The sequence below is a fragment of the Sarcophilus harrisii genome, chromosome 4 (genome assembly GCF_902635505.1).
Source record: "Sarcophilus harrisii chromosome 4, mSarHar1.11, whole genome shotgun sequence".
Classification (NCBI taxonomy): domain Eukaryota; kingdom Metazoa; phylum Chordata; class Mammalia; order Dasyuromorphia; family Dasyuridae; genus Sarcophilus; species Sarcophilus harrisii.
Genome location: NC_045429.1, coordinates 339,362,396 through 339,380,034, shown reverse-complemented (window position 1 = coordinate 339,380,034; position 17,639 = coordinate 339,362,396). Strand labels below are relative to the sequence as shown.

Sequence of the window (17,639 nt, the reverse complement as noted above, 5' to 3'; positions counted from 1 at the left end):
AATGAGGGAGACAACATGCAAACAACTATGTACAAACAAGATACATACAGGATAAATTGGGGGTAATCTCAGAGAGAAGGCACTAAAACCAAGGAGGAAGGAGAAAGGCTTTTTGCATAAGTAGGGATCTTAGCTGATACTTTATGGAAGCCAGGAGATAAAGAGAGAATTCCAGGTATGAGGGACAACCAGAAAAAATGTCCAAATTCCGGTGATGTGTCCTGAGAGAGGAAGAACAAGGAAGTTGGATGGTAGATTATGTGGAAAAAAAATTATATAAGGAGACTGGAAAGGCAGAAGGGAGATAGGCTATGAAAGGCTTGTCCCATCTTATCTTTGATTCACCAGCACCTAACTTGGAGGTACTGAGAAACTAAGTGACTTGAACAGGTGGACCAACTGGTGTGTCAGAGATCAGATCTGATCCTATGTTCTTATCATGCATTGGGACTCACTGACAGTCTAATTAGTCTCCCTAATTTCATTCTCTTCCCTTCTAAGCCATATTCCATACAACTGCCAAAGTCATTTTTTTAAAACACGTATTTCTGTTCAGTCCATCAGGATCAAAAGTAAAAACCCTCTTTTTCTGGCATTGAAAGCCCTTCCCAAAGTTATTGCATATTTCTCTTCTTCCTATACTTCAAAATGGCCTTTTTGCTGTACCACACACAATATTCCATCTTCCATTTTGGATCCTTCAAAAGAGTTTCCCCTTTTCCCTGCCCCAGAACAGTTCTTTTACATTTCTGCCACTTGAAAATTCCCAGCCTTCTTTAGAGTTCAGTCTAACTGCCAGACTTGCCATGAGGGTCTTCCTGCTCTACTTCTCAGTCATTCCCTTGCTACCCCAATTATTCTTTAATTCTATGTATATCTTCTATGTGGAGCTATTGTTTCTACAGATAGATTGTAAACTTCTTGAGAGTAGGACTGGATGTCATTTGTCTTCATGTCCCCAAGTATATAGTAGGGACTTCATAAATATCAGTTGGTTTCTTCCTTCACCCAAAGTCACCCATCTTCTCATTTCATCACTCTTTTTCTCTGTTTACACATACATAATCACATTTGAATTACCTTTGTTTCAATAGATGGATAGAATTAGGGACTTAGGGTGACATTCAGATTTATATAAAGTGCTTTCAGCCTCAGATTCCTCATTTATAAAATGGAGATAATAACAGCACCTTCCTCCCAGGGTTGTTGTAAGGAAATAATATATGCAGTATATAAGTGCTAGTTGCAATTGGATTTGTAAATATATACACTACACCACACACACAAACTATTTCATGGGTTGCCTTGGGCAAAGAACTCATTCCAGTCATCAGACTACCAGTGGTGAGCCTTCCATGTTCCCCTTTTACACAAACTTGGCTGGTCCTTGGAAAATATTTAAATGAACTGGGAATCAAAGTTTGTTGTTTTGCTTTTAACTAGAATGAAGCCATGGCTCTTTCCATCTTTAAAATCAGAAAAATAACTTCCCAACAGATCACCAAAACTGCCTCTGAATCCAGAGGCGTTTTCACTTGCTTTGAGTTCCCAGCTTCCATTTTCTGGGTCATCCCCAAAACTGGGAGTTGTGTGGCAAGCTCCTAGTTAAGGACGCCCTCTCCTGGTGATGTAGCATAATATTCCCTAGAAACCAGATCTCTTCAATTGGACTTTCTCATCCTTCCTCACTGCCCACCTTGTGTGGTTCCCGAAGAACCGAGGGCTTCTCAAAGTGGCCTTAGGTCCAGACTGCTGGTTTCTAGGAAGAGGATGTGACTCGCTATAGTAGAGTGTTATTTCTCTCATCCACTCATGGATCCAATTTCTGACTGGAGCAAGCCATTTATCTTCCCTATCTGTAAACTCATTAAAATGGCCTCTTCTAGTACTATGTACCCAAGCTCTCTTCTCCATCCTCTCAAGCCCTCCCCCACCCCAAACTTGTTTCTTTTAAATTCCTTTAGCTTCCTTCCTACCTTGATGTGTAAAAAGAAGGGTTACTGGTGATCTGTAGATGGCACTTCTGATCCCCAGTTAAACCCTAGCTGTTCAGTGATATAGAAAACAGTGGTAAGTGCACTCAGTGGCCACTTACTGTGGGACTATAGGCCAGTTACTTAACCTCATATCAGACTGTTTCCTCCACTGTAGAATGAAGATTATAATAGCACCTACTCCTGGGAATGTTGTATCAAATGGGATAAAATCTGTAAAATATTTGTAAAACTTAAAGCACTACATAAATACTAGTTATTCTTTTCATCCCCCAATTAGGGATAAGGCATAAAATGCAAATAGCCCACAGGAAGGTAAACCACTAACAATTACACTATGGTATAAATGACATTAAAGGACAGAAGGGTCACCTGGGATGAAAATGACCATCAAAACTGCCCAGGATTCTGCCTAGTGCCAAAACAGCTAAGCCTTCTAGAGAGTTTCAAGGGGCTCAGAAATTTGGGGGCCATCCCTAAGAAAAGTCCAGGGGGCAAAGTGTCCTATCCCTGAAGTCCAGTGGACCCAGATATGATGCCCCTAACATCTCCATGGCGCCCTGGAGTTCCTTAGGTAATCTGGTAGAGGGAAGGAGAGAAAAGAGCTGGCTCGGAATGGCTTATGGGAGGAGTCAAGGTTGTGGCAATCAAGATGGGGGGAGGGATAAAAGATAGGGAGGGGCCAGCTGGAGTCCTGTTGGAGTGCACCATAAGGCTCCAGTGCCCACTCCCCTCAGCAGGAGCCCCTCCTCCAGGAAGCACACTAGGGACTCTATTAGAGATGTAAGAGATATATTTCTGCTGTTGCATATTTCAGGTTTTACACAGCGCTCCAGGCTCACCACTGCTCTGGTTCCCTCTCAGGAACGACCTGAGAGGGCAGTTCTTGCTTTGCTCTCTCTAGTTCACTCCTGTTGTCACAGGAACCACCTGTGTCCAGGACCCCTCGAGCTTCCTGCTTTGCAGAGCCTAATCTGTCAGCACCATGGGTGTTTCAGGACAGCACCCATTTCACATAAAGGAGACAGCAGACCATCAGACCCAGGAGCCCTGAACATTTCCCTTTCCTGTATCTCCTCTCTGGCCTCCTGGCCTGTCTGGTGCCTGGTTCCACAGATTACCCAGTTATCTAGGAACTCTTTAGAGATGGGTTGTTTGTTGATTGGGTTTGTTTCTTTTGGACAAGACCAGCAGCATCCTTTGCCCTCAGCTCTACTGACCTGGGCTTTTGGGGCAAAAGGGAGGGGACCCAGGCTATCTCAGAAACCTCCTTGAAGTGCCCGGTTGGTTCCCTGTTCTGCAGATCCTAGGGGCACCATATCTCCCTGGGGCTGCCTGAGACTTTATTGCACTTCACTCCTCTCTCTTTTTCCTGTCTTTAGGCCCTCTCCACAAAACCATCTTTAAAAAAACAAGTAGAACTTAGACAAACTGAAGAGGGCACAGGAGCAGCACTGGCTCGGTAACTGAAGGAACCCTAGTTTTCTCTGCTCTTCTCTGGTCCCCAGTTTGGAACTGTCTGATAAGTAGCCCATCAGGGTCCACTTGCTGCTCACTCCAGCCAACGAATGGAGGGGGGAATGGGACAATGAGGATAGACCCCAACTTCTCACCCATGGGAGAGGATGGTCCCTTGATCACCTCTTCCTCCATGGAGTTCCTAAGGTGCAACGCCCCGGGGTTTTCCCCGGGCTCCCACTGTGGTCCCGCTACCTCAGCCGGCCGTCAGCTTTGACGGGACCAAGCTCTGACTTGGGGTCGGGAGAGAGGGAACTCCAGCTGGTCTGGCTGCAGGGCTCCAGGTTGGGACAGACTGAGGGGCCTGTGGCACACAGCCCTGCCACTGACCAGAAGCTGCCCAAGGTGCTATCTGTCCAGTCCTCCAGGGCAGGGCCCGTCAATTCAGAGTGCCTCCGAGAAGCTTCTTCTGCCTGCTCTGGCCGGGGAAGGTTCAAGATTCCACTCAGGCCCTGGAAACTCTGCTCCATGTACTCATTGTGAGGGGGCCCAGCGTGTAGCCAGCTCCCATCATCTGCAATAAGCATAGGAAGGACACAGAATCAGTATTCCCCACTCTGCTGGACAAGCCCACATACAGGTCAAGAAAGAATCCCTAGCCTGGTCTGGGGACCAGGATTCTCTAATCCCAGCCTCATCCCTACCAAGAGGAACACTTGCTGTGTGGCCATAAGCTCATCCTTCTCTGGGCCTCATAATCCCCATTCTGACTGATCCTGGGGCTACATCATCATTCATTACCTTTCCTGAGAGGTAGTTTGCGGTTGAAGGTCAGGGGCAACACCAGGAAGCGAGTTTCTCCCAGGGGTTCCCAGAACTGCAGCAGGCGGACGGTCCAGGCACCAGGTCGCAGGGGCCGGCTCAGGGGAGGCTTATACTGAGTGACCTCAGCTTCAGAGTCGACTGTGATGTCATATGAGGTGGCCACCACAAAGGTGGGATCAATCCAAACAACAGTGGCTGTTAGATTGGGGCCACGGGCCCAACGCTGCATGGCTACTGGCTCATCCAGAGGCCCCAACAATCCCCCAAAGTTCCGGAAGAGACGCTCCTTGGGGTCCCACTCTGTGCCTACCTGTGAGGAAGGAAGAAGCATTTGGAAAAGATGCTGGTGGTGGTCTTTGCAGAAGGATGAGTAGGAAGGGGAGGGGAGGCACCTTATTCCCCTTCCTCTGTGTTGTTAAAATGAAGAGATCTGACTGCATGATCACTATGTAGTTTTCTTCTCAACTACTCTGCAATGACAGGAAGGAGAATGCTCTACAAAGCAGAGTGAGAGCCCCCAAAAAGACCTTTGTATTTTGCATGTACTTATAGGATGTTGTCTGCCCTACCAGAATGTAAACTCCTTGAGAACAATGACTGTTTCATTTTTGTCTTTTGTTTATATCCCTGGCACTTGGCACAGTGCTTAGCATATAGTAAGTGCTCAATAAATATTTGTCTAAGGAAGTCAAAGCTTAATTTTTGAGATCCAAAAGCTTTTCTCTCCACCCCTCATTTAATCTAGATTGGACTGAAAGGACATAGAGGAGGGATATTAGGCCATCACTGCCTTCTAGACCAAAGGACACCCATGAATGTAGTGTTGTACCAGGGGAATGGGGGCAGAGGACAAGGGATAAGGGGATGAAGGCCCCCATCCCACCTCCAGGTTCTGCAGCCGGTTGGCCTGACCATTGTGTTCTGTCAGCTTCAGGGCCCCCCGAGGCATCAGCCACATCTCCAGCGCCTCTTCGGGCCCAGAGGCCACAGGCTGCACTGTCTGGGTCAACAAGTAGCCCTGGAAACGGTCATCATAGAAATACAGGTGGACACTGGATGGGAAGCCTTTAGGCTCAAACCTATGATGGATGTTGGGGATGGGGAAGGAGAGATGAAGACATTGGTCAAGGAAACAGGTCAGGAATGGGAAGTCCCAGAAAGGACCCTCCTAGACCCCACCCTGCATCAACTCCACCCTCCACTTCGCTACAGCATAAGTTTCTCATTTATACAGTTTTCTTTTCCAAGTGCTCTTAATGCCCCCTCCCTTTTTAAAAAATCCTCATTTATGTATTCCTTCTTCCCCATTAGTTTCAGAATTCTTGAGATAAGGGGAAGATTATATCCCTCATGGTAATGAAAGCTCCATAAAGAAAGAGACAGCATCTTGCCCATCAAAGAAGGAACTCTTCAGTGATAGGGACCATGTTTCCACACCCTTCTGTATCCCCTAAATTTTATGGGACACTGTCCACAAAGGGTGATCAAAACGGGAAGAAAGAGGGAATGACTGACTTCAGCAAGCGGACCGGGGTGGTGTCTCCCACCTGCAGAGCTGATTAGTTGGAGGGGATGCCATGGCAGCAGCATGCCGTAGGCCGAGGCGGGAAAAAGCTGTGTAGGCAGTGAGGATGACGTCGCTGAGCCCGCCCAGGCCATCGGCAATGTCGTGGGCATTTTCCCAGTACGCTTTGAGCGCTGGCGTGTTGGGAGGGTAACTACCATAAAGGTGAGAGTCCAAGATTTCCAGCACTTCCTGATTCACAGTTGATTCAAATTTTCGAGCAAAGAAGGTAGGTCTGGAGAGTTGCTAGAATGTAAATAACATAAGACAGTTGTTGGGATTGCAGAGACTAAAAGCCACACATCACCACATGGAGCAAAGAGATCTCTGGGTTCTACCCACATCTTACTAAAGGACAAGGAGCCATAAATAAGATTTTGGCTAGATTTAGAACTGGCAGGGACCTCAGAGGTCAACCCTCTCATTTTAAGAATGGGGAAACTAAAGCTTCAAATGACTAGCTCAGAGGCACCCAGCCAGGTAAATGTGCAAAATGTCTTTCTGACTTCAGCTTTAACTCCATCTCCATATCGCCTCTCGGTAACCTCAAGGATAGCTTCATTTTTATACCCAACTTCCTTGTAGGATCCCTGCATTTCCCCAGTTTTGTCTCCCAAAGATAGCAGTGAGGATCAAGTCAGCCTCTGAATTGATGTTGAATGTGTATGTAGCAAGGGTCTGCTTCTAAAAGTGCCAGGAGATCCGAGCCTTGATCTACTACTGATCAACTGCAGGGTCCTAGAAAACAGCATGGTATAAGGTACAAAAAGCACTGGGCCAGAACCTAGAAGACTGCAGGTTCTAGTCCCAGCACTGCCACTAACTAGTTATTGAACTTGTTATGGTCCATTAGACCATAAGCTTATTGGAGACAAGATCTATTTTTGTCTTTCCTTATAACTGCCTGCCCTTAGCCCTGAGCCTGGAATATAGCAAGCACTTAAGAAATGCTTACTGATTGATTGGTTTCCTTTCTTTGGGCCTCATTTGTAAAATATTTTGTCAGCTGTACAATGCAGCTCTGATATTCTTTGGCTCTCTATGAGTAGCCTGCTGTGGGAGAATGTTAGATTTAAGAGTCAGGAACCAGTTGGGGTAACCTTCCATGTTATAATATATATGTGTGTGTGTGTGTGTGTGTGTGTGTATTCCATGTTATATCACCATACATGAGTCATTTAACATCTTTGAAGCATAGTCTACTAATCTGTAAAGTGGGAATAATAATGATATCTGTAGCATCAACTCTTTGGAGTAGTTTGTTTTGAGATGATCTGTGGTATCTTTACAAATCCTGCAAACTTTAAAAGTTCAAAATGTTGTTCAATCATTTTTCAGTTATGTTTGACTCTTCATGACTCCATTTGGGGTTTTCTTGGCAAAGAAACCAAAGTAGTTTGACATTTCCTTCTCTAGCTCATTTTATACATGAGGAAACTGAGGCAATCCTGGGCAAACCTGTCCAGGATCACTCAGCTAGAAGTGTCTGAGACCAGATTTGTACTCACAAGATGAGCCTTTCTGACTCCAGGCCTAGAGTTCCAATGCATCATAATGTACAATATAAACAGCAGTTATTATTATTACTAAATGCATAACCAACCCTATGATTTCACTGGTATAGGAAACTCCTTTCTACTAATGCAGGTCAGCATCTTCTCTGAAGCTAATTTGCCTAGAGCTCTGAGAGGGTGCCCAGGGTCAGCTGGTCAGTATGTGTCAGAGAAAGGACCTGAACCAACTCTCCATCTTCCACATCATGTTGTTCCACATCCCCTTATTACTAAAATGGGGATTAAGAAACTGGAATTAGCTATTGCAGTTACTCAGGATAAATAAGAGAGTATATGCAAAGTGCTTTTTAAATATGAATAGGTTGATAACTACATTGATATAGTACTTTCAGGTTTATAAAGTATTTTCCAAATATAATCTTTTTTGATCCTCATAACAATCCTGCAACAGGGACTGTTAGCACCCCCATTTTGTAGATGAGGAAACTGTCTGAGAGAGAATCATAAAGTTAACATCTGAAGCAGGATTGGTATTCAGGTCTTTCTGACTCCACCGAGCCACCTGGCTGTCCCTAAGTGGTATATGAGACATAACAGGACTACAGAGCTGGCTTTAAATCCAGGAAGCTCTGGGTTCAAGTGCCCATCTCAAACACCTATGTGACTCTGGACAAAGTCACTTAACCGCCTGGCTCTAGACAACTTTATAAGTTGCAGGGAAGGACCCCTCACTCAAACCTTTGGTAGGTTTTTGGTAGAGGTCTATTCCCTTGGTAGGGGGCTCTCTACAGAGGGTGAGGATGTGTGTGAAGGAGTGGATATGAAATCAATTGTTACTCTTATTCACCAGCCCCATGTCTGGCTATCTGTCTCTCATCCCACTCTGCCCAGGAAATTAAAAGTCCCCTGTCCCCTCATTCCTGGATCAGAAAGGCACACAGGGACAACAAGCTAGTCTGCTCTAGGTGGGCAGGGGCAGCACCTGTAGCCGAAGGAAGTCCTGAGGCTTGAAGTCATTGGGGGAGCAGCCACACCAGTCCACGATGTGCTTGTACTGACATTTGCAGCCCAGCTTACGGTTCCAGTTGGTGACTCGCAGGTTGTTGTCCACCAGGGTGTTGCAGGTAGGGCTATTCTCCAACACAGTGTGGAAGAAGGACTGTGGGGAGGGGAGAGGGAGATGAGCCAGCCCCCTCATGAGGTGCCACGTGCCTCTACTGACCATCTCTTCTTAGCCACCATCAGTCATTCGCATTCCCACCCCTCCAGACGATTTTAAGGACTGATCACTCACCTCAGCTGGTAAGAGTGTGTAGGTATAGAACTGACGTAACTGAGCCACGAGAGGGTCGTCTGTATAGACCACGTACTCCACAAAGCTGCGAGTCAGGGCAAACCAGTCCGAGCCACCATCCACGACGATGCCCTCTGGGATCTGTCGTTCTCCCAGGCGCCACATGTGGGAGTCACACTCGTGAAAGAGCCGGTCCAGGCCCTGTTTCTTGATAAACCTGAGGAAGGACACAGAAGGACGGACTTAGAGACAGCATGGTCGGAGGAAGCTGGGGCAGGGCCAGTGGGAAGAGATCTTCAAATCTAGGGTGGAAAAGGTTTGTCCCACACCCCTAACCAGCTGCTTGATGGACTTCGGGACCATTCACTACTTTGTAATTATCAGGAAACTTACAAACCTGACTGATAATCAGTGAGTCAATCCTTCTAATTTGCAGGGCAGGATATAATGGGGATCCTTCTGAACAGCTCATGCTTCCTCTTCCCTACTGACACATAACTCATCCTCATTCTCACCTTGAGTTGTCCCGGCCATGAGACTTAAGGAAATTCTTATCGTGGTATTTGGACAGGAATGTCACCAGCTCATCATTGGTCCTGGAGTAGGAAACAGTTTTTTTCAAAGTGTATATTAATCTTAGAAATATGTTTAGAATAATGTTAAATCTATATTGGATTGCTTGCTGTCGTGGGGGGAGGAGGGAGAGGGAGAAAAACTTGGGAACAGAAGATTTTGTAAAAGTGGATGCTGATAACTACCTTTGTATGTATTTGGGAAAAGAAAATATTATTTGGGAAAAATGTATATTAACTTTAAATAAAAAATTAAGTTTGTTTCAGGGTATTCTGAATTCTTTTCCTTTTGGGTATTTTTCCCTGGATTTTACTGCCTATTTTAAAAATTTATCTTATTTTTTAGATATAGAAGAAATTATATAATATATAATTAGAAAAATGATTTATAATTGTTATGTCTATTTATTTTATTTGCCTATTTAATGACTGTTACTTATGCAGTCAAAACCAGTGTGTCTAATGTTATTTGGCAGTTAAGTGGCCTAGGGGATAGTGTCTGGCCTGGAATCAGAAAGACCCGAGTTCAGACACTTATTAGCAATATGACTTACTAGCATAGCAATATAACCCTAGGCAAGTCACTTAACCCTGTTTGCCTCAGTTTCCTTATCTGTAAAATGTGCTTGAGAAGGAATGCTGAACTGCTCCAATATCTTTTCCAAGAAAACTCCAAATGGGGCTGCAAAGAATCAGACAGGATGGAACCACAAGAACACAAAAATGTTTTTAGAATCACTTCTTTTCATTCTGAGTCATTTCATATAAACCTTCTCACATTTCTTTGTATTTTTCTTATTTGTAATTTTAAGCGGTGGGATAATATTGTTACATACAAATCATTATTTTCTTTGCATGCTACAATTTGTTCAGCCGTTCTTCAATTACTAAACATGTGGGATTCCTTCCAGTTTTTTTCTATTACAAATGATACTCTGAGGAATACTGTTCACACATAAGTCTTTCCCACCCATCAGTAATAGTCTAAAGACATGGTCCCAATAAAGGGAGGCCCGAGTCAAAAGGCATGAACAGCTTTTCAACTCCTAATTGGATAATACCTTATTGATTTCCAAAAAATTCTGCCCATTCACAGCTCCAGTATAAATCTAATCAGTCAATTTCTCTACAGAAAATTCAATTCACTACAATTGAATTTTGGTATTTAGAAAATATATTTTTCCCAACTTAGTGATTGCAAGCTGAGATGCTTTAATATATACAGCAGAAAAAACATTGTATTTGGATTCTGAAGACTCCAATCTTGGCCTTGCTGTTATCTCCCTGTGTAACCGGGGGAAGCCCCAGAGGCAACCCTGATTAGTTTTATTTTTATTTTTCATTTGTTCATTTATTGGAGGGGAGGAAAGGCAATTGTGGTTAAATTACACAGACCACACAGCTGGGAAGTATCTGAATTTGAATTTGAACTCACGTCCTCCTGAGTGTAGACATGGTATTCTATCCACTTACCACCTAGCTGCCCCTTTGTAATCCTCACTTATAAAATGGACCACCAATGTCCTTTCCAATTCTAAATCTGTGACCTGATGACTCTCTTCTGGGGAGAGGCAGGGAAGGACATCCTTGTTTGGGGCTGCTGATGGTCTAGACATAATGATTGCAAAGTGCACTTCTTCACCCCTTTTCAAATCATGATGAAGCCTAGGGTACCTTCTTAGAAATGTATAAAGGCCTAAATAAAATAACTGGGGGCAGCTAAGTGGCACAGTAGATAAAGCACCAGCCTTGAAGTCAGGAGGACCTGAGTTCAAATCTGACTTAAGACACTTAACACTTCCTAGCTGTGTGACTCTGGGCAAGTCACTTAACCCCAACTGCCTCAGCAAAAATAAAAATAATAATAATAACAATAATTGGGAGCACAAAATGTAAGATTTTTTATCTCTCTCATTTCCTCAAAGCCCCCTCATGTTCTCTCCCCTGCTCCCTAAAAATCCCTGTTTGCTGGCACTGACCCAGCTGACCCCCCAGGGTCCTGAAGGGAGAGGAGCCCCTAGTACCTGGTAGGGTAGTCGGTGGCACTAAGGTTAATGAAGAAGTCCCAGGTCCAGCCAGGTGCCTCCAGCAAGTCCTGCATGCTACGCAGATACATCTTCAGGAGACTCGCACCCCCCCAGATGGTGCCCATGCGCCAGGGGGTCACCCGCACATTGGCGTAGTGCTGGGCCAGAGCCACCACCTCTCGGTGCAGATAGTTGGAGCGCTGGGAGCAGAAACAAGCCGTGGGCACAGCTGCATGAGCCTCTCGGCTCCTCCTCTGTCCTTGCCCCACGATCCCTGGGCTCTCCCGGGTCAGGTTCCCCCCCCCCCCCCGGCTTCAGCTGTCCCTCCCCACTGGCCCACAGGGGTACCTTGTCCACATGGATGTAGAAGAAGTGCCGCTCGTGGTACACAGCCTTGAGAAGCCTCTTGAGCTGCCGGATGGCACGGCCGTGAACCACTAGCATGTAGGCAATTCGCACCGAGGGCCGGCCTGGGGGCAGCTGCACTCTGCTCTCGTCCCACTGAATCATGGGGCTCACCTTTCCTGGGCAGGGCAGGAGGGGAGGGTGAGAGGGCACAAAGAGCAGGCCCCTCGCCCCGAGGGCTCCCCACCTCCTCCCTGTGAGGGCAGCTTCTTCCCCAGGCTGGGTTCCACCACACCTCCCAAGCAAGGACAGAGCTGACTGTCCCCAAACCAAAGAGCTAGAATTGCGTTGGGTGGTAAGGGGAGGGAGGGAAGTTCTACCCGATCCTCTGGGGCCTCACCAGACAGCTGGCAGTGTCGGGGCACAACCTTGGGCATGAGACTCCCTGCTTGGTGCAGACACACCACGTTGGCGATCTCCTGCTGACATTGCTTGGTGCTGGCCCGGGCCAAGGCAGACAAGGCGTCCTTGCCCGTGATCTCACACTTGGGGGTGAAGCCATTCTCTGTGGGCTGGGGAGCACCCTCCACGCTGCCCGTGTCGCCTTGCTGGAAGGCGCCTGCAACACCTGCCCCAGGTAGCACCTCTCCTCCACCCCCAGTACTCAGGTTCTGGCGGCTGAGGGGCTCTCGGGGTGGGATGGGGGGAACCCGGCGGCTAAATCTGTGCTTGCCCGTCACGGCTCTCACCACCTTGGCCACCAACACCCCTGGGCTATCCGCTCGGCCCTTCCAGCGCCCGTGTCTCCGGCCAGCATTTCCCCGTCGACCGGCAGAACTATCTCTGTCTTTAGAGCCCTCGCCTGGGTCTGGTGGCCGTGGCTTCCTCTGTCTCCCTTTCTGCAAATAAATACGTAAATGAACGTAAAGGAATGAATGAACCAGCAGACTTTTGTCAACCTGGTCATCTACACCCATTTGTTGCTACACTGAGGCTTGGGAGCTAAGCCTGGAAGAAGAAAATCACTTGTTTGGGACAGGGAAGGGCTGACCATTTTACAGAGAGCAGAGGCCCACAGAAATAAGTCCACACAAGCCAAGGATCAAGCTGGACCCAGAGCCCGAGCCTTGTGGTTCCCACTCCAGCACCGCTTGGCCCCTTGGCTAATTCCTCCAAGCCATTTACACTTCAGGAGACTTTGGGAGAGACACAGGACCTGGGAGTCAGAGGCTCTTGGTGCATGTCCTGACTGATACTTATGCCCTGTGTGACCTTGCACATATATCATTTAACAACTCTGAGCCACAGCTTCCTCTGGAGGGATAGCACAGAGAGCTGTTTTGAGGAAGATGCACTGTAAGTGCTACAGAAATACATACAAATTGAATTTTTTTTCCTGCTCCTGACATCCTTCCAACTCCCCCTTCTCTCCTAGTCTTTTATCACTGTGGCAAGAGAAAATTCACCATGAAGCAGAAAGCAGGATCTAGGGGAGCCTTGGACACCTTCCTCTCCTTTCTCCCGATTCCCTGGACTCCCCAAACCTCCACAGGATTCTTTAGCTAGAGTCTGGGCTGACTCTTCCAGCCACACCAACCCATCTGGACTCTTGCTGTCCCTGATTCTATTTTTCTGCCTGATAATCAAGTAGGTTTCTCTCTTCTCCCCTGGTAGCTCCCAACTTCCAAGCCATACTATAGCCCAGGGCTCCCTAAAAGTAGGAGGGAATCAGAGGAGCCCTGCCTTAAGGACACTGAGGTCCCCTGGGAACAGAACAAAGGAAGCTGTGTTATCTTCTCTCCTGACAGGTTCCCAGGAGAGGTTTGGGGGGGGGAAAGGGAGGGTCTCCAGGCTGGAATAGCAATCCTTTAGGGGGGAAAAGGATGGTCTGACAGAGAACTCTCTTCATTTCTATACCTGTTAAGGAGAAGCAGTCTCCAGGAAAAGTTAGACAGTAAAAGACTCCACTAATTCAAGTTTATGGCAGGCTAGATGGCTCATTAGCCTAGTTCTGTGCCACATGGTAGGTGTGAAAAGACACTGCCAGGTGCAGGCAGGTGGGAATAGGAGAGAGAACACTGTTGTGGTCTCTCTGGGGTGGGTGCTGATGTCAGAGACACTATGGCTGAGGGGGAGAGAAGGGAGTGGAAGGAAGGAGGAGGGCAGAAAATAAGGCAACAGGCCAAGCAGTTCTGTGGCCTGGGGACAGGATGTGGGTAGGAAAATGGGCATCTCCATGCACTGCACCAGAGCTGACTGACTCTAGGAAGGACAAGCTGAGAGGAAGCCGGGGGCGAAGAAAGCACTGGGAGACCTCTGGGTCGGACCTGGCCGGTGACCTTGGGGGGGTCTGAGAAAGAACCACCCCTCCTCCTTGCCCCTCCGGGTCCCATCGGCTGATATCTGGGAAAGCTCTTCCACTCTTGTGGAGTCTCCCTGCTATCTGTGAGAACACACAGGTATGATGAAAGCTCCCCACACGATTGTCCCTAGAGGGCCTTGAACAGCAGACACAATGCTCTCTTGCAAGTTTATCACCTCAGTAAGCTTAAAGCCAGCTTCCCCTCTGCACCAAGTGGAGGGGGATGGGCTGACTGCCCTTGTGACCTGGCTGTGTTCATCTGTCCTGGATGCTTGCTTACCTGCCTCCTCACCAGTGTGTGTCTTGTCACAGAGGACAAAAGGAAACCTCAGGGCCCTGGCTTCCTCTGAATGGGACGTACTTTTCTTAATCTAAATCTAACCCTGCTGCTTCAACAGAGCTCAGGGACACGGGGTAGAGGGCAAAAAGGAACTATGTGTCTCTAGACTGTGACACCTCAGCTTTCCATCCCCAGGTTGAGAGGATGGGGATTAATATAAGAGACATGCTACCCCCACCCCCAAATGAGAACAGAGAGCTCCCTAAGCTGCTCAGAAACAACACCAGTTGTGTGCAGCATCCATCTCCAGGGCGTCTACAACTGCCCCACTACAAGGAAAGCAGAAGAAATGTCTTGTTCTTATTTTGGAGCTGAAAAAGAACTCTGCATGACTGGGGACACCTGTGAGTCCCTGTAAGATAAAGTGGTTGAACTAGCAGCGACCATTCCAGCTCAGATATTCTGTGACGTGTGAATCTGTAAGGCTAAGATTCAGCTTCCTTTTTCTTCATTCCTTCTTTTCCCTTTCCTTTCATCCTGGGAAGGTGGAGAGCAAGCAGGGGAGGGACTCATCAGGCACAGCCAGGGAGCCCATCGCAAACAATCAGTGTGACTGGGGACCCAGCTCCGGGCCTTGGAATTGCCAGGGTCCCTCCAAGGAAAGCCGTGTCTCCCGGCCTGCGCTTTCTGCGCGAGCACTCAGCTGGAAGTGAGAACCCCAGCCCAGCAGGGCGATGGGTCACAGAAAGAGCAGCCTTTGGGAGAACACATGACCTCTTCTTGCCTTACTAGGACTGAGATTTCTGATGCCGGAGCAGAGTGAGACCTGACCAGGACTACTATATGTCTAAACAGAACGAAAGTTTTGTGTGAAATTAAAGGCTGGAGCTGGAACCTCTGCACAGACTCTGCTCTTGGACGTCGGAGGGGAGCCCGGGGTGGGCAAAATGCAGAGGCTGCTCCATTCAGGGAAGGGGGTGACGGGCAAGCTATCCCCACCCCCTGGGGCGTCTTCCGCTCCCCTCCCGACACCCCTAACGCTCCTTTCTCTCCTCTGGGAGGGGGACCACATTTCCCGGGTCCTCCCAAGTCAGACACTTTAGAGACTCCCTCTCTGGGCCGTGGAAGACCCAATCCCCTCCCCCATCAGGTCCCCCGCTCTCCAGTTTCTGGGGGGGCAGAGCCCCATGCACGGGGCTCGAGTCCCAGTCTGCCGTACGCCCGCTCCTTCCAAGCTGCCAGTCCGGCCCGTGCAGCCCGCTCCTCCTGGGCCGCCGAGGCGGAGGTCCCCAAAGTTTCCCAGGTGGGGCCCTCCCCTCCGGCACACCTGCCCCTTGCCCGGCTCCCTCCTTCGGCCCTAACTTCTAAAAGTTTGGCCCAGGGCTCCCGTGGCCGGTCTTGAGCTCACTCCCCCAGAAGCGGCACTCCTGCGGCCACCCCGCTTTCCCGGCTTCAGCCTGCCCCTCCGCAGCCCGCTCCCCTCCCCTTGACCTTCACAGCTCACAGGGCTCCCTCCTTCTTCCCCTGCCTCCCTGGGGATCCTCTCCCCGCCGGGCGCCTCTTCTCCCTCCCGCCGCAGGCCCCCTTTCGCGACTTCCCAGGACCCGGACCCTCCCTCCGCCCCCGCCGGGGCTGGGCTCCCCCCCCGGAGAGGGACGGCGGTGGGGGAGGGGGTTCTGGCCCTCGCCCCCTCTCCCCCGGCCGGCCTCTGGGCCGCGCACCCCCACGCTCTCCGGGAGCCCAGCCGCGGGTTCGAGTCCGCCCCCGGAGCGGCGCCCCGCGCCCCCTCCCCGGGCCGCTGCCTCTGAGCAGCACGCCCCCGCCGGCCCCCACCCCGGGGCCGGGCTCACCTCCCCGGGCTCCTCCTCCTCCAGGCCGCTGAAGCTCCACACCACCAGGCCCTGCAGCAGCAGGATGGCCAACGCCGTGGCGATCGCCAGCTTGTAGCGCCGCACCAGCTTCTGCACCCGCGCGCTCGCCACCATCTTCCTGCCCCGGCGGCGGCGGCGGCGGCGGCGGCGGCGGCGGCCCCCCCAACGCCGCCTCCTCTTCCCCCTCCCCCCAGGCGCGCGCCGCCGCGGCGCGCTCCAGAACCCTGCAGCCCGGGCGCGGGGACGCGCGCAGACGGAGCCGAGAGCAAAGGGACGGGGTGAGAGACCGCGGCGGCGGCGGGGAGCGAGCCGAGCCCGGGGGCGGGGCTAGGCCCGGGGCAAGACGCTCCGCCTGCGGGCGTGGTCACCGCGAGGCTCCGCCTCCCGCCTCTGCGGCTGCGCACCGAGTTGGTGCCCTGCGCAGCCCTGCTGGGAGGCCGGAGGGGCGGCGCGTGCCGGCTCGGGCCCTGAGGATGCTGCGCCGGGAACTGAATGGGAGGCTCGTAGCGTCGTTATCCGGGAAGCACGGATAGGGCACGCGGAACTCATAAAAGTAAAAGAAGGACACTCAGTTATCACATACAAATACAATGTTACTCTTAATCACCCCAGCGCAGCGCGCTCCGCGCTTAGCCGTGTCCCGCCGGGCTCTGCGCTTTCCGCGCCTCGCCTGTGTCCTCACAGCGGCCCTGGAAGGCAGGTCCTGCTACTATTCCCATTTCACAGCTGGGGAAACTGAGGGGCACGGGGTTACGGGACTTGCCCAAAGTGACTCGGCTACTAGTGGCTGCGGCTGAATCCGAACCCGGCAAACAGGGTGAGCGACTTTTCTAGCGCCACCCAGCTAGGAAGCAAATCCGGTCAGACGGTGGAATCTCTACAAACTTAAGCCATCAGAGTTGAAAGAGACAATAATTACCTAATTTAGCATGGTTCAATATGATTGATTTGGTCTTGGAAGGAGATATTTTGGGCCTGAACTTGAAACAGCTGATGGACAATAAATAAATAAATAAATAAAAATCACACCTCCCTTAAAGTTCGTAGGGCCAGAGAGCATGCTGGGAGATATCCCACAATCCCACTCTCTGAGAAGTAGCATAAATACAGCTCCAGTGAGCCACTAGAGGGAGTTATTGGGGAACATTCCCAGGGGTCGGAGAGGAGCACTTCCTCTCTGGGAGGAAGCCCACAAGCTCTATCTTGGAGGAGAGGGATTCATTGCATCTTGCAGCTTGGTGCTGGCTGGAGGCTGAAGAAAGCAGAGGCAGAAGCCAAGGACAAAGCTGCAAGAGCTCTTGGAACCAAGCAGAGAGACAGCCCTGAGCTAAACGGGCTATATTGAAGGACACAAAAAAAGATCTGAACTTTTATCACCTGGCTGTGTTTTGGAAAAGAAACACCAACAGTCAGAACTCTGCGTCACCCGGCTGCCTATCGTACATATCCTGTCCTGCCTAATCTTGTTGTATGCAATCCTATGGTTTTGTCATCTTCTGGGAAGTAAAGAACTTCACTATTTAGTGCAGCTAC

General features: G+C 49.7%; 1 protein-coding gene across 1 annotated transcript; it reads right to left on the bottom strand.

The window, feature by feature from the left end:
- Positions 1-277: 277 nt before the first annotated feature.
- On the bottom strand, positions 278-16,493 carry XYLT2 (xylosyltransferase 2). Its single transcript, XM_031966365.1, has 11 exons — positions 16,086-16,493; positions 11,994-12,492; positions 11,597-11,772; positions 11,246-11,448; positions 9,165-9,245; positions 8,650-8,866; positions 8,338-8,514; positions 5,825-6,087; positions 5,161-5,356; positions 4,254-4,587; positions 278-4,026 (listed from the first exon to the last, which is right to left on the bottom strand). The coding sequence occupies exons 1-11, from the start codon at positions 16,218-16,220 to the stop codon at positions 3,704-3,706; spliced, it is 2,604 nt and encodes an 867-aa protein (XP_031822225.1). The 5' UTR covers positions 16,221-16,493; the 3' UTR covers positions 278-3,703.
- Positions 16,494-17,639: the final 1,146 nt, after the last annotated feature.

Excerpts from the sequence above, each read along its gene's own strand:
- XYLT2 (XM_031966365.1), bottom strand. The coding sequence starts at position 16,220 with ATGGTGGCGAGCGCGCGGGTGCAGAAGCTGGTGCGGCGCTACAAGCTG. Across the intron at positions 12,493-16,085 it reads AGGAGGAGGAGCCCGGGGAG|AAAGGGAGACAGAGGAAGCC; the intron begins GTGAGCCCGGCC and ends ATTTATTTGCAG. Across the intron at positions 4,027-4,253 it reads CAAACTACCTCTCAGGAAAG|ATGATGGGAGCTGGCTACAC; the intron begins GTAATGAATGAT and ends TGCTTATTGCAG.